Source organism: Anolis carolinensis, chromosome 5 (assembly GCF_035594765.1).
Source record: "Anolis carolinensis isolate JA03-04 chromosome 5, rAnoCar3.1.pri, whole genome shotgun sequence".
Taxonomy (NCBI): domain Eukaryota; kingdom Metazoa; phylum Chordata; class Lepidosauria; order Squamata; family Dactyloidae; genus Anolis; species Anolis carolinensis.
In genome coordinates, this window is record NC_085845.1 from 89,611,377 (window position 1) to 89,627,809 (window position 16,433).

Sequence of the window (16,433 nt, forward strand, 5' to 3'; positions counted from 1 at the left end):
AATGAGATTGTCCTCCTGAAATTTTAAGTGGTAAGGTCTATTTCAGAAGTGCAAAACATTGCCTGACTCTCTAGATATCCTAGACTATAATTATCATATTGGACAAGCTAGCAAGACCTTCTAGGACACTGATGTTCAAAGTATCAGTCAATCAGATTTCTTTTGAGGCTGGAATAAGCAATCTTATCTTCTAATTCCTGGGACAACTAACAGGTTGGCAAAAAACTGGTGTCTAGTTGGTTAACCACCAGTCATACTCTTAGAGATGGGGAATAAGACTGAAAAATTACTACAATTAATCCATATCAGATAATTTTCTTTAGCCATGGGTCATGGTTTCAATAGCAGCACATTTCATCTGGTTAGGAAGAGACACGTGCTGCTGAGGCAAGTTTTCTTAGAAATCCAGCCACATCTTTTTGGCACTCATGGTGCCCTATGTATACAGACATCCTAAATGGGAGAAGCAGAGGCAGGAAAGGTCTCTGTCATTGGCAAAGATTTAGAAGATCCATTTAGAAGAATAATGTGCATCATAAGGGACAGAAAGACAAAAACAACTCCCTGCCTCCTCCAACTTCTAAAACAACTTTACCATTTAGGAATATTCAAAAAATGATGCTCTACAAGAGGAAAATTAAGCTCTAAAGAAATGTTGATTTTGGGATTCTTGCACTCAAATCCTGCATGCCTTGCAACAAGTTTTTTTAATCCCCATATTTCAACTGATTGCAACTGGAAGTGAAGAAATCTAAGTTCAATTCCCCATTAAGAACTGAAGCTTCCTGGGTAATAGTGAACCAATCAATCATCATCTCATAACCTCACCTATTACATGGTACTGTTACAAGAGTTACACCTGGAAAAATAGGCAGAGATCAGTTCCCCTTAACGCCATGCAAGGATATGCACAATATAAATATAATGAGTAAATAAAATTGGGATTTAACTTATAGAGCATCTAACACTACAATGTTGTTCTGAAGTTATGACATTGTGTCAAGTTTCAAATTTTTTAAAAAAAAGTTGAACCCAAAGTAACATTCCTAGAGATTCTGCACTGACTTTGTTCTCTCCTGGAAAGTTTTAACACATGTATCATATTTATATTCTACAGTTCTAGCCTGTAAAAAGATAAAAACCAAGACCTCTCAGATAGAACAGAGCAACCTAACGCTTAAAGCAAGAACACGCTATACTTACAAAAGTCACTTGGTGGATTGTGTGTAAGGTTTCTGTAGAATTCAGTTCGGTGAGCTTTCTTTAAACCTGTGCATAGTCCAAAATCAGAGAGTTTTACATGGCCCTACAGAAAGAAAACATTACTTGGGCTTAACTAGCTGAAATTCTTCCAGGGTGTGAATTGCAAGTTTATACTAAAATTGCCCAATCCAGAAAAAGAGGTACTGACAACACAAGAACAGCCACATAATAAATCCTTAGGTCAAGAGTGGGAAATTATGATCTTCAGACTGCATTTCTCACCACTATCTATACTAGCTTGGACTGTTGTGAATAGTAGGGCTGTGGTTGTCCACCTGTGCCATGAATAATAATAATAATTCTTTATTTATATCCCGCTTTTCTTCCTAAATGGGACCCAAAGCAGCTCACAACATTTTAAAAAACAATACAAATCAATCATATATAAAACAATAAAACCAACTATAAAATAAAACACAAATAAACATTTTAAAATAATTTAACAGATACATTTGTTGCGGAACTTGTCAGTTCAAATACTATACCTTCTTACCTAAAGCCTTCTATCAGCAAATATATGGCATATAGTCATTGCTAAGAACATTCCTCACAAATATTCATAACATTGCACATACGTTTAATTTTCTGTGAGATAACAGGTTAAGACGTAAGACTGTGTCTCAGACCTGTTGTTATGGTTGAGCCTTCTGGCTCCGATACTAGGAGACGAGGTCGTAAGACTCCTCGAGAGTCAGACTCTTTTGAGGAGCGTGAAAGGAAACGGCTCCGGGACTTATTTGCAGAACCAACAGACGAAGACTCCTTTGAGGGTTTTACCGAGGGAATGGAGGAAGAGATGGTTAGCTCAGAGGAGGATGACATGGAATGGACTCATGTGAGGGAGGATTTGGGTGTCACTGGCAATGATAGCATGGGAGGCGACTGGCGGGTTGCAGGATCGGACCCGTGGACGGGCTGGAGGGATGGAACGGGATCCACAGCTGGGGATGCTGTGGGGCGTAGTCAAAGGTGTTTTAGTTCTGATGAGGATGATGATGAGGAGGCACCTGGAATTAGGATAGCAGCTGACAGCGATGAGGAGTTATGAACTGGCATAAAATGGGGTCTAGAATCAATGGCTAATTGCGTTGGGCAAGGTAATCTGGACGAACGCTTGGGCTCTTGTTGGGGAACTTCCTGAAGACGGGTGTGATTCGTTTGCTGGATACGTAAGTTACCAAGGACACTGGGCATAGACGGCGGGAGGAACTGTGTGGGCTTTTTCTGTGCAACTTGTGTTTAATCTTGATAGCTTGGACCTCCGTCGTCTTTTTGACGGACATTATTGCCAACTCTGGATTGACGCTGGACTGACTGACTGACTACGACTCTGGACTAACCCTTCTGTGGCTATCGGTGGAACTTGTGGAACCTTGGATGTCTGCGTTTGGCTTTCGACCTCGGACCGGATTGGGACCCCGCTGACCGTCGTTACCCTGATTGATGTGCCTGGACCTGGTTTTCGCCCGTTGCACGGAGGAGCAACAGCCCGAGTTACTTCTGTAGCTCTTGAGTAGCAGAGGGGAATCTGCTGCTGGGTTTTGTGTTCATTTTGACCTTTTGTTAACCAGTTTTTGTTTGTTTAATTGCCAGGCTGAAGTAAGCACCTTTGATTTAACCCGGATTAAACTTCTGTTTAATCCGGTTTATTCTTTTGAACTGTTTAAACTCAAACGAAGCTATTTTTGTTACTTTTCATACTGAAGACAAGTGTTTGCCTAGCCTTTTGTTTCCTATGGGCAATTTTTAGTTCTGTAACCTCAATAAACTGTGTTGTATTCTATTTGGAGGCGTTCTGTCTTTGACACCTGTACTATAAGCAGCTGAAGAAATCCTATTAAGTTGTACTGGTGCCATGAATTGACAGTGGCTATGAGTATCAATATATCAGTTAATGACTTCTCAGCCGCAATGAAGATGAAAACTAATTGATACAAGCCTATGCATAAGCAAATCATACATTTTCTGGAATTTTTAAAATGGAATACTTTCCATATTTGTTATACATGTCTGAGACAACCTCTGTAGACCAGGTAGTACAGACTACACAGTAAGGGATGTGTTTGCTAAAGCAATATATTGTAAAGTATACACAGTAAATATGTTATCATTACTTTTTTGTGACTGAATCACTACATCTCCTTGCCCTTTTCAGTTCTTCTGTTCTACTCACCTTTAGTCAAACTGCAAAATTGTGAAACATTGGTTAACCTCTGCTGGATATGCACTGGTAAGTGTAAACTACATAAAACAATGTATCTTTTGTCATATTTGCATAACTTAATGCTCATAAAAGCAACAAAACACTCATACATACTCCTAACTAAAAATAATACTTGCAAAAATAAGGCTCTGTCAGTTTTCACTTGATGCAAAATTGTAAAGTTTACTGATTTGGTTTGGTATTTTTAATTACTCCTTCCCAGAAAGAGAAAGAAAAACAGAAGATATGAACAACCTGATCTACAGATGGCTGTTATGGTTGAGCCTTCTGGCTCCGATAATAGGAGACGAGGTCGTAAGACTCCTCGAGAGTCAGACTCTCTTGAAGAGCGCGAAAGGAAACGACTCCGGGACTTATTTGCAGAACCAACAGACGAAGACTCCTTTGAGGGTTTTACCGAGGGAATGGAGGAAGAGATGGTTAGCTCAGAGGAGGATGACATGGAATGGACTCGTGTGAGGGAGGATTTGGGTGCCGCCGGCAATGATAGCATGGGAGGCGACTGGCGGGTTGCAGGATCGGACCCGTGGACGGGCTGGAGGGATGGAACGGGATCCACAGCTGGGGATGCTGTGGGGCGTAGTCAAAGGTGTTTTAGCTCTGATGAGGATGATGATGAGGAGGCACCTGGAATTAGGATAGCAGCTGACAGCGATGAGGAGTTGTGAACTGGCATAAAATGGGGTCTAGAATCAATGGCTAATTGCGTTGGGCAAGGTAATCTGGACGAACGCTTGGGCTCTTGTTGGGGAACTCCCTGAAGACGGGTGTGATTCGTTTGCTGGATACGTAAGTTACCAAGGACACTGGGCATAGACGGCGGGAGGAACTGTGTGGGCTTTTTCTGTGCAACCTGTGTTTAATCTTGATAGCTTGGACCTCCGTCGTCTTTTTGACGGACATTAATTGCCTACTCTGGATTGACGCTGGACTGACTGACTGACTACGACCCCGGACTATCCCTTCTGTGGCTATCGGTGGATCTTGTGAACTAAAGATGTCTGTACCTGACTTTCGACCCTGGACCGGATTGGGACCCTGCTGACCGTTGCTACCCTGATTGATGTGCCTGGACCCGGATTTCGCTCGTTGCACGGAGGAGTAACAACCTTAGTTACTCAATTGTAGCTTTTGAGTAGCAGAGAGGAATCTGCTGCCAGTTATTTGTGTTACATTGAATCTTGTTTATCAACTTTTGTTTGTTTAAATTGCCAGGCTGAAGTAAGCATTTTTGATTTAACCCGGATTAAACTCCTGTTTAATCCGGTTTATCTTTTGAACCGTTTTTAGTACCAGCGGAGTCTTTTTGTATCTTTTCACATTGAAGGCAAGTGTTTGCCTAGTCCTTTGTTTCTTACGGGCATTTTTTAGTTCTGTAACTTTAATAAACTGTGTTGAACTTTATTTGGTGGCGTTCTGTCTGTGACAGATGGCACCATCAAGAAAGGTTTGGCTTCTTGGGTCATGGTTTGGGTTTTCATCAAGAGAGTCCCTGGCATGAGATAGGTTGCACCTCAAAGCAGTTGGAAAGAATGTATTTGCTAGGAGCCCTGCAAATCATGGGGGAAGGAGAAAGTATTCTGAAGAGAAGGAGCAAATGGCTTTAATGACACAGGGGGGTTGGGTCAATAATACAAGACAGAAATAACCAACTGGGGAAAATGACTCATGGTTTTAAATGTCTGTACGCTAATGGATATAATGCAGAAAATAAACAAGATGAACTTGAACTCTTTGCACATAAGGCAAATGTGACCTGATAGGCATTACTGAAACATGATTGTATTAGTATCATGACTGGAGAGTAATAGTGGAAAGATGTAAGCTATTCCAGTGAAATTGACTACATAGAAAATGAGAGGGAATATTACATGTCAATGATGTACATATTTGTGAGAAGATCTATGACTTCAGAACATGAAAAAGAGGTTGAGATAAGATGGAAACATGTCCAGAAAAGTGTGACTAACATTATCAAAGATATGAAAACCATATGAGGAATGACTTATGAGTTTTTTTTAAAAAAACTTTGAATATGTTTTAATGATTTTTAACTGGGAATTTTAAAGTACTGCTTATATTTAATCCTGTTTTAATGTTTGTATATTCGTATATTTTAAATTGTATGCTGATGCTTTTATGTTAAGCTGCTTTGAATCTCCTGCAGCAGAGATAAAGCTGGGGTATATATATATATAATAATAATAATAAGAAGAAGAAGAAGAAGAAGGGCATATTTAGCTTAAAGAAGAGAAGAGTAAAAGGTACCGAGATAGATATCTTTAAAAATATCTGGGAATGTCATGTAGAAAATGGGGCCAGCTTGTTTTTTTGTTTGTTTTTGCTGTTTTAGAAACTAGAACACAAAGCCATAGATTTGAATTAGAAGAAAAGGAATTCTACCTAATCTCTTTAGAAACATTTTTTAAAAAAAATAAGAGCTGTTCAACTGTGTATCAGACTGCCTCAGATGGTGGTAGTATCTCCATTTTTGAATGGCTTTAAAAACAGAACATGCATGAGCATATTTCAAAAGTTCTGCAATTTTGTATTCCTCCATGGCAGGATGTTGGACCACATGTTTTTTCTGGTCCTTTCCAACTCTAATATGCTATGACTCTATAATTAATTTGTACATGACAAAATGTTAAATTAATTCAAATTAATAGAGATGAAATGAGCTTGTTATTCCCAACAACACTCTCTACTTTGGCAAAAAAAAAAAAAAGGGTGGGTGGCTATCTAAGCTGCCCCACTCCATCCTGCAAACATTTGGGTGTTACAAATATTTAAAATCAGAAAGAAGTTACAAACTACAGGAAGTATAACAGAATTATATACCTTTGCATCCAGCAGTAGGTTATCCGGTTTAATATCTCTGTGAATAAAACCTAGCTGATGAATGGCATCAATGGCCAGTACTGTTTCAGATATATAAAACTGAGTTTCTTCCTCTGACAAGGTGTCCTTCTTCATTAGTAAAGTCATCATATCACCTGAATCAAGAAAAAACGTCCATTATAAAATTATACACTTCAATTGATCTTGAAAATTAAAATGATAAAATGGCTTTGTATCCACTGAGAAGTTCAAATAATTCCACTTAGTATCACAGTAACACAGCTGTGTGAACTATTAAGCAACTAGATTAATAAGGTCCTTTCATTACGTGCACAGAACCCTATCCCTTAAAACTACTTTATGAGATCCTTTCTATGCATTTATTGATTTTTCTCTACCAATTGTTTATTTTTTCAGAAATGATTTTAATAGTTGAATTGCCTTTGTCACAGAATCATGGCCAGTACAAATAAAGTATTCACCACCCTTAATTATGCTTAAGAGATAGGGAACAGATCACATGACACATACATATTCTGCTGTTCAGCATTGCTTCATCAGTCAATTGAGAATATTAACTTACCTCCAGGAAGGAATTCCATTATCAGATAAAGGTTACGTTTGTCCTGAAAACTATAGAACATTTTCACCACCCAGGCACCATCTGCTTCAACCAGGATATCTCTTTCTGCTCGTATATGAGCCACCTGTCATAGGAATATTTCACAATAAAATGTTCATCTGAATAGGAAAGATAGGTGCTTATCTGCATATCCATTTATATGCAACATTCCGATGCTCGATATTGTGAGAGAACTTTTCTGAACCTCATAAATGCCTAAGTTGGCTGAAAATAGAGGGAGCACTAGTAAGAGCTACAACCACATCTACACGCCTAAATTTTTCCATCCAGTAACAGATCAGTGATAGCATCACTGTTTTTCTAGCCCAAGCTTAAGTCAGAAGATATTTATAAGAAAACCAAAACATTTATAAACAGTGTTATTTAAAATGTGAAGCATATTCTTTTTCCAAGGACACAGTAGAGGAAATGATGCTATAAGACAACTGAATAAATAAAAGTAGCCATATTTTTCAAAAGCACATAACTTCAACATTTCTTCCCTTCAGAAAACCCAAAAATCTCATTCTCAACAAATCCTGCTATCTTGGCCAACATCTCTATAAACTAGCATACTGATCTTCCAGTTATCGTCTCTACCTGCAACGATATACAATGTACACTTACTGACAACTAACAGGCTGCAAGAAGGGCTTGATAAACCACCTTTCTAAATAATATGGTCCTCCTTTTAGCATCATGGATACCAAGATATATTTCATTACATATGCAGTCGGCCCTCCACATTTTGCCAGTTTGATTTCTGCAGATTTGATTAAAATGTTCTCTCTAGAAATCTCTAGGTCCTACAGTGAGACTCTACGATCAACGTCTACCAGACATTGACCATAAAGTCTTGTTGGAGGATCCTGATTCATAAAGAGGTGTTCTCTCAGGTTAAAAAAGGGCGTTTCGTACACAGTTTTTCACCTCTAAATCCAGTGAATGTGAAAATCTAACTTTACTGGTTTTGAAGAGCTCGGAGGTATACAAAAAAAAAGATATACCTGTTCTTTCTCCAACATATCAGCTTTTCGTAGTATCTTCATTGCATAAATATGACCCGTATCTTTCTTTTGGACGAGGCGTACCTATGGATTAACATTTTAAAAAAGAAAACAATTATGGGTGTGCACTTGAATAATGCATTATCAAGTTCACAATACTGAAGGTAAATGAATTGGTTTCTCAACAGAAATTGCTAAAACAGTAGGAAGGATGAGCGTAATGTAGGTAGTGAATATGCTACTTCTCCATTCTTGAAGTTCCACTCAGATAAAAATGAAAACTCCAAGGTTTGAGAAAACGGGAGGTAAATAGAACACTGGAATGGACCAATTAAATACCAGTATACAACAAAAGTTTTTAAGTTGTTGTCAGATAGAGTTTGGAAATCTTAGGGAAATGTTTTTAAAAACTGAGAATGCTGGACCTATTACAGTTTATCTACCAACTCCCACAACAATTCATCATCACTAGCAAAATACTGAGAATAGGGATCAAGACAAATATTGATGGTAAAATAAGCTGAGAGAGAAACCTTTAAGAAGATCAAATTACTAACCTCTCCAAATGCACCCCTTCCAATAACTTTCAAAGATTCAAAGTCATCTAGGCCTAGCCTTGTTCTCTTCAGTCGTAAAAATTCTGTTTCTTTACGTGCATGCTGAGATCTTCGTAGTTTTTTCTGTAAGAAATAATTATGTTCTAAATGTGGGAGGTAGTGTAATAGTCCTAATGTGAAGACAACAATATGAGTAAATAATCTATGTAACAATATTTGTACTAAAATTGGGATAGACCTAGCACTCAGACACACAAAGGCAGCACATTTTTGAATAGAAACAGCGATCTCTTTGGCTATTCATTTGTAGCTCTTAATTCACTAAGAAGACATCTTTAATCTGTCAGTGTCCAATCTGTAACATTTGGCAACAATGAGACAGCAGGAACAACAGCAGGTTCCCAAATGAAAGATAACACATACAAGAGAATACAACTTATTTGAATGGCTGCTTCATAGCAGCAATAGTTTGCATAATGTTAGCAAGTATCATCTAGCAGAGCTTTTCCAAGTAGTAAAGTTACCGTTTCCACCAAGTTATTATTCACCTAAATTTCATGTTTCTTTCAGCTTGAATAGTACAAAGTCTAAATGTCAGATTACGATGTTTGCCAGGCCTATGACTGGCATTATGCAAAATTGATTATTCTTACAATTTGTTGTTTTTAGCAGGACACATCATTTTATGTGATAGGATTTCTATTATTGACTCTAACTTTTGTATAGTTTACTATTGTATGGCCATTGAGTATTTTTTCAGAAAAGGGCCTCTAGCAGATTGGATTATTTATTTATTTATTTGGGTAGATTTTTACCCCGATTTTCTCCTACACCAAGGCGAGACTCAAAGTGGCAAACAATACAATAAGAACATGCAAAGTAAAAATTAAAACAGATTAAAACCTGATAAATTCCTTATAGCAACCTGATTATCTAAAACCATCAGTGAAAAAACCCTATTTACAAATATAACATACAAATTTAAAACCATTAATTGGAACCAATTTTCTGTATTCTTGAATCTAGAGACACTCGTGGTCTATCTACAATTTTAATTTCTCCCGAAGGCCTAATCAAACATAAAAATTTTCACTCCTTTCCCAAATAATAAAAGAATAGAGAGAACCCTGATTTCTCTAGGGAGGGCATTGTAAACAGCAGCAACAACAACAACAACAACAACAACAACAACAAGAAACAGCACATGAAGGGACTCCTCTTTACTCAACTATATAAGGTGAGACTCATTTAGTATTGCCTATTTTGGCAATGCTAAATGAAAGAGTTCGATGAGAGACTTTGCTGAATTAAATTATGAGTTGCAACCATTGCAAAAAAGTTTAATTTTTGGGAGAGGGCAGTGAGAATCAGATCTGCTTCAAAAATTACATTCCATAATATGGAGGAATCAACCAAGCATTTCAGCTCTGATTTGAGCCTGGAGAGCTGCTGCTATTGAGAGTGCATAATAACTGAAGTACACAGAACAATGCTCTGATTTTAGATAAAGGAACTTTGTATGTCCATGCACAACTATATATTAAATCTCAGTGTATTATGCCCTGTGTTCAGCAGGAAGTTGATCAAATGATATCCTGAAGCTACCAACAATAAGAAAAGACAGTAAATGTAATAGATCAAAGTTTTGCTCATGAAATCAGAATGAACTAATTTTAAACTACTGTTTTTGAAGAAGGAAAAAGAGATTTTGTAAAGAAAAAAATGCTACATATCAGACAGTGCCACAAGGTGGCAATATACACCCACTCCTTTCAATACAAAACTCCAACTCACCATATTTAATGGTAAAATAAACAGGAATGGCACAGGACTCCTATTCTTCTGCATGTCTACTTGAAAGGATGAAGTTTCTCAATGATTACCCTCCAATTCTGAAACTCTCAAACCTAGCAGAATTCAGCTGCTCCCCTCATGCCCAGGCCCCATTCTTTCATCACCAACATGTAGTAAAACTACTCAGCAAACTGATATTTTACTGCAGGGTTTTTTTCGTGTCAGGAGCAATTTAAGAAACTGCAGCTTGTATATCTGTATTCAGTAAAGGTTTTCCCCTGACATTAAGTATCTGTATTAGTTTGTTCTAAATTCTCAATTTAGTTTTAAAATGTCATGCTAGGGAGATAGAAATGAGGAAATCAAACTGTCATGGCCCAAATTCATTGAACACATTGCTATCACACTACTAAAAGGGAGGGAAACACTTCTTGCTGTTTTCAAGAATGTCAGCTTCTGTTTACAGCAACTGTTGTCTACTACAGAAGAAAGCATAAGGCAACGAAGAAAGGCAGACCGACAGATTGTAAGGTTAAACAGATTTCCAAATCCCATGCCTGTCTTTGTAATATCAACATAGTGGGAGAACATCTGTAGGAGGTGAAAGGCATTAAAAAGATGAGATTTAATCATCTTTCATTGTTAACACCTTCCACACAAGATCAGAAAACAAAGCATGGGGTTCAGATTTGGTGATCACAGCAAGGTTCTCAAAGACTTATTTCCCTCCCATTCGCCCCTGTTAATTGCAGCAACATCATACACACATGGCAAATGTAGATTTGAGAACACATTTTCAAGTTTAGATTCATGCTTAGATAGCTGAACATTTGATCTGTGATCCAAATTATTCTTGCTCTTAATTTTCAGCTGCAACTACAATGGTCTCTCCATCCTTTTCATTACTTAATTCTGTGTATACAACAAATGACAAACAAAACACTAAAACTCTGTATCTTATAATATGAAGTGCTTCGGTGGTTAAACAGTATTGATATGCGAAATTAGCTTGTATCAGCTTAAATTTGGTTAAACAATCAATATTATTTAACCAATCCAAACTGAAACAAGATAATTGGAATTGCTACTATTTCATACAAGTTAAGTTGATGTGTATTCATGATAGTTTCAACTAAAAACAAATATAATATATGTTAAAATATAGAAGTGTTCCTCCACCTCACCTTCCAGAAAGGCCATTATAACAGAATAGTTATTAGCAATGAGTTACACCTAATCCAACTGCTAATCACAACCAGTGTAGATCCATTGAATCAACTGATAAATGGTAAACAGACATTCATTTCAATGTAACTGATTCCTCGAGTCTACACTAATTGTAATTATCAACTGGATTCAGGACAGGTGTGGAAATTGTGGGGACTATGAGTCACATGACATTATGGGCCTACAGTGAAACCCCCCACCCCCACCCCCGGCTCAAACCATGAGAAATAACTAAAAGGCCAATAATTCTGTTTGGGCCTGGATAATGAGCCTGGTGGTTCAGCTTGAAGCCACCAACTCCTAAACTGCCCCAAATCAATGGGAAACAAATGAAATGAGCTGTAACATTACTTCTGGTTTCACCTAATGCAAGTAAGAATACTAATGCCTTCCTACAAAGATAGAGTCCATTTACTGCAGGGGTCCTCAAACTTTTAAAGCATAGGGTCGCTTTGCGGTCCCTCAGACTGTTGGGGGGGGGGGCAATCAAGGCATCCCAGACAGATGACCATCTAGCATCTGCTTAACAACAACAACAACAACAACAACAACAACTATTATTATTATTATTATTATTATTATTATTATAGAATCCTAGATTTGGAAGAAACCCCAGGGGCAATTCAGTCCAAACTCCTCCTGTCATGCAAAAAAGGAACAATCAAAACACCTCAGACAGATTATTACTATAGTCATCCAGCCCCTGATCAGACTTTGTACACAGGTCAGGGTTTGAGGACCCCTGGTCTACTGAGACCAGAACATGTCACTTCTGATTTGCTCCTTTATACTTCTCAGAAAAATAGCATAATACATTTTGGCCCCAATGTGTTACACTGGTTGGGACAAAAAAGATTAAAAAAAACAAAAGATGAAAAATATATAAAAATATCCATCAACCAAAGCAAAAAGCTGATAAATCAATATATTTGTAGAGACTCGTCCTGGCTGCATTTTGTTTGTTTAAAAAGTATATAAAGAAAGTAACTGAAATTTGAATGAATGTTTACAACTGTTCTGATAACACCACCACAATTTAGAAGTCTATCACAATGCGTTTCAAATCCAAACATTTTTGGAAATACAGTATACTAAAATAAAAGGGTATATATGGAGAAGATAATTCATAATATTAAAGGAAAAGAAGTAATATTTAGGGAATGGAATAGGAGAGAGGAAACAGAATTTAAGGAATCCTTTAAAGGAACAATAAAAGGGTGGGGGAAAAAGAAGAAATTAAGTCTAGGCAATGAGAATAAGATAGCAACTATGTGGCCAATTAATTAACCATAATAATGATGAAATTATAGGCAGAACATTGAGATTAACTGAAAGTAGAGGGGAAAGGTTAGTAGAGGACTTGTATACAGTAGATAGAATCCCTGTAGAACAAAAAGAAATTCAGAATTGGATAGGATCAAGGAACTGGATTCAAAGCTGGCCTATATGACAGGAAATTTTTAGACGGAAGGAAAAAATTACAGAACAGGATAGTCCATTTGAGAAGGTGATTAGGAAATAGTTGAGAAAGGAAAAGAAGGTGGCAGGAGATCTGTACAAACAAATCATAAAGGTAAAAGAAGAAATAATAGAGAAAATTTTCCAAACATGGAGAATGGACATGGAAATTGAGAGGGAAGACATCCAAAGGGAAATAAGTAATATTGCAAAAGAAAAGTACAATGAGGGAAGCAAGAAATAAAATGTTAACAAAATGGTACAGAACTCTTGCACAACATTCACGTTTTTTACCAGGGATAAAGGACCAATGTTGGCATGGTTGTGAACAATGAAGGGTGTTTAATCACATGATATGGGAATGCGATTGAGGGCAAGAATACTAGTGAATGATTGAAGGAGAAATCAATAGAATGTTAAACCTACAAATAGTAATAGTTAATAGAAATGTACTACATGCAAGAACAACAGGAGTGAAGAATATACAAAAAGATAAATTGGTTGACAAATAGCATGTGCACAAATTGTTTTAGTGGGGGATTGGAAAGATAAAACAAAATGGACTGACAAATTGGTATAAGTATATAGTTAATATCTCAAATGTGGAAGTAACAAATTGCAAATGCAGCAAAAAAGATAAAATTGAAACGGTTACAATAATTAAGAGATTGTAGGAACCAGTTAGGAATTATTTAGATAATGTGCTAAGATGTGGAGTAGAAAAATTAAGACTGAGATTGATATTTCAAATGTAACTTCTGTAGTTTGCTATATAAATTGCATGTACAAGGAGGGGATGGTGGGAGTGGGATAAAACAATAAAATAATATTTAAAAAAACAACACCACAGAATGCCTATATTGTTAAGCATAGTTTCTCATGAATTTTGCAATGAGATGCTCCTGGATTATTCAAATGTGCAGTTCTGGCGGGTGATAATTGTAGAAGAAATACATATGCCCATGAAACATTAAATTAAAACACCAAACCCGAACAATAAAACATGAATGCATTCAAATGTAATTGCAATAATTTTACCTCTTCATCTGCTAAACCTTCTTCTTCCATGGCAGCTTCTAGTTTCTTCTGCCTATGTTGGAACACAAAATCCACATGTTACAAACTGAATTGTGTTTTACAACAGAAAAGTCCTTTCATTTCCCCCAAATCAGTAAGAGAAGAATATGCAAATGTTGCGTTTTTGGTCATGGAACCTTTCAGAAGACATTTTCCCCTAACTTTGTCCCTGATTTTCCCGCAGAACCCTAACTGTGTTTCTAAGCATTGTGAACCCACAAAGTTCTTCCTTCTTTCCTCTAATCCTATTGCCTAGGTTTTATTTGGAATGTAGGTTTGGAAATAAAGAGAAACAAATTTCGCTTTTAAAACAGAGGTACACTGTATTTCAATAAAATCTTCATACTCTAGCACAGACTTCAAAAAAGATTTTAAAGAATTTTTTTCACAGAATTTTCTCATGAAGCTTTTGCGGAACATAGTACTTTCGGAACCACTGGTTTAGGGGATAGTCTACTACCTGTTCCACAAAACTCTTCACCATTCTCTTGTTTGGATCACCCATTTGCTTTTGGGGAGCAGTGGAGACAATAGTGTAACACCTAGCTTGGCAAAATCGCTGAAAAGCATTCTCTTGGTTGCCAAGTCAGACAGAACAAGCCATGTTTAATGGCAGATCAACTTACATCACAAAAAAATCTGAATGGGTGATTACCACAGCGTGGGTAACTGAAGCATAAGAAAACACTGCCAAATGTCCAAGAGAATTCTTCTAAAGCCTCTTTTGCTATTCACACAGAGAAAGAAGATTAACAGGGCAATCTTACACATACCAAGGTTCAACAGCCCCCCCCCCCCCCCGGTCATTGGCTGTGGAAGTGCAGCCTAAAGAGCCCTTTGACTTGGTCAAGTCTTTATAAAAAACTTCAAGCCGAATCAATTTAGGCAACTACCTTGAGTCTTGTTCAATTCTAAGAATTCTAAACTGAAAGAGCAAACACTATTTTGAGAGCTCATTGAAAGTTGTTAATTTCAATAGAGTTGTGCTCTTTTTTTGAGAAAAATCAATTACAAACAAGCTACAAAAGGATAAAGAGCAAGAGTGGGAATCATGCTGCCTTCCAGAAACTGTTCTACTGCAAATCCCAACATTTTTCACCATTAGTTATGCTGATAAGGACCAATAAGATTTGCAGTCCAGCATTATCTGGAGAATCTTATTATTCCAACTCCTAAATCAAGACAAAGAAAAAGTGAAACAAAAAGAGGACTCCCAACACTCAATACCTGGTTTCTCTTTCCTCATGTTGCAAAATTAAGTTACTATAAAAGTTCTCCAGAGTGAGCTTGGCCACAGTCACTCTCTCCCGGGTGTGGTTGCTCATGGGAGCGGATGTTGGAGTCCCAGCAGTCATTGCCATAGCAACATGTACTGAAATAGAGGACATAAAATAATAATTACTCAACAGAAGAAAATTTGTTGTTGTCCCCCCACCCCCCCTACACACACACCCACCCCAAAATAGAAAACCCACAATGAGGAACACAGAGTCTCTTACAGTATTAACTTTGTCTGGAATGATTTAGTGATGGAAGATGTTTACAATTTGGGGACCTCTGAAGTGAGTGAATGTGGACTATATGTTGACATGTTTTAACTGTATTTTATCTTGCCTCTAGCCTTATATCACACAAAAAGAAAAATCTCTTGATATTTTCAGCTTGACTTCCAAGTAGTATTAACACTCCCAAGTTATCAACAAGGCAGAAAACAATTCAACAAAAAGGAAAAATTACATCAGAAAAATGTTAATACCGTCTAGCACAGAAATGACATTTTGAACTCAATCACTATCATCTAAGTTGCAAGAAATCGCAAGAATAAAAGACAGTGAAAAAGTTGCTAAGTACTGCTGAGATACAGGTCAGTATCTCTACTCATACTCTGGGTCCTGAAAGAAGCAGGGGTTAAGATAAACATAGGACACATAACAGATATAGCACCCTGGACATAAGCTTTAAAAACAAAAAGAAGTGTTTACTTCTGACTAAAGGCAAACTCCTCACTGGGATGTTAACAATCCTTTTTGAGAAAAATCAGAAATACAGGTTGAGTATCCCCTATCTAAAACACTTTGGGACCAAAGTATTTTGGATTTCAGATTTTGGAATATTTGCATATACAGTGTTCCATCACTACTTCGCAATTCGCTTTTTGCGGATTTGCTGTTTTGTGGTTTTTCAATAAACTCTAAAAGTAGATTATAAATCATAAAAAATTACAATTTACAGTCTAAGGAAGGGAGGAAGGAGAAGCCGAAGGGAGAAAAGGAGCCCAAGTGGCAACAGGAGGAGGAGGTGATTTATCAACACACGATTGGTTGATAAAGACTTAAAATAGTGTATAACTACTAAAATAATGT

At 37.2% G+C, this 16,433-nt stretch overlaps 1 protein-coding gene across 4 annotated transcripts in view; it reads right to left on the reverse strand.

The window, feature by feature from the left end:
• The window catches only part of stk38l (serine/threonine kinase 38 like), a 61,020-nt gene that overhangs the window by 18,637 nt on the left and 25,950 nt on the right, over nucleotides 1–16,433 (reverse strand). For all 4 annotated transcript variants that reach the window (XM_008111485.3, XM_062981770.1, XM_008111486.3 and 1 more), the window contains 7 exons: nucleotides 15,298–15,442; nucleotides 14,032–14,083; nucleotides 8,515–8,637; nucleotides 7,958–8,041; nucleotides 6,912–7,035; nucleotides 6,329–6,483; nucleotides 1,204–1,306 (listed from right to left, as the gene is read on the reverse strand). In XM_008111485.3, coding sequence (XP_008109692.1) covers nucleotides 1,204–1,306; nucleotides 6,329–6,483; nucleotides 6,912–7,035; nucleotides 7,958–8,041; nucleotides 8,515–8,637; nucleotides 14,032–14,083; nucleotides 15,298–15,431 — 775 coding nt within the window. In that variant the 5' untranslated portion in view covers nucleotides 15,432–15,442. The remainder of the gene's footprint in view (nucleotides 1–1,203; nucleotides 1,307–6,328; nucleotides 6,484–6,911; nucleotides 7,036–7,957; nucleotides 8,042–8,514; nucleotides 8,638–14,031; nucleotides 14,084–15,297; nucleotides 15,443–16,433) is intronic.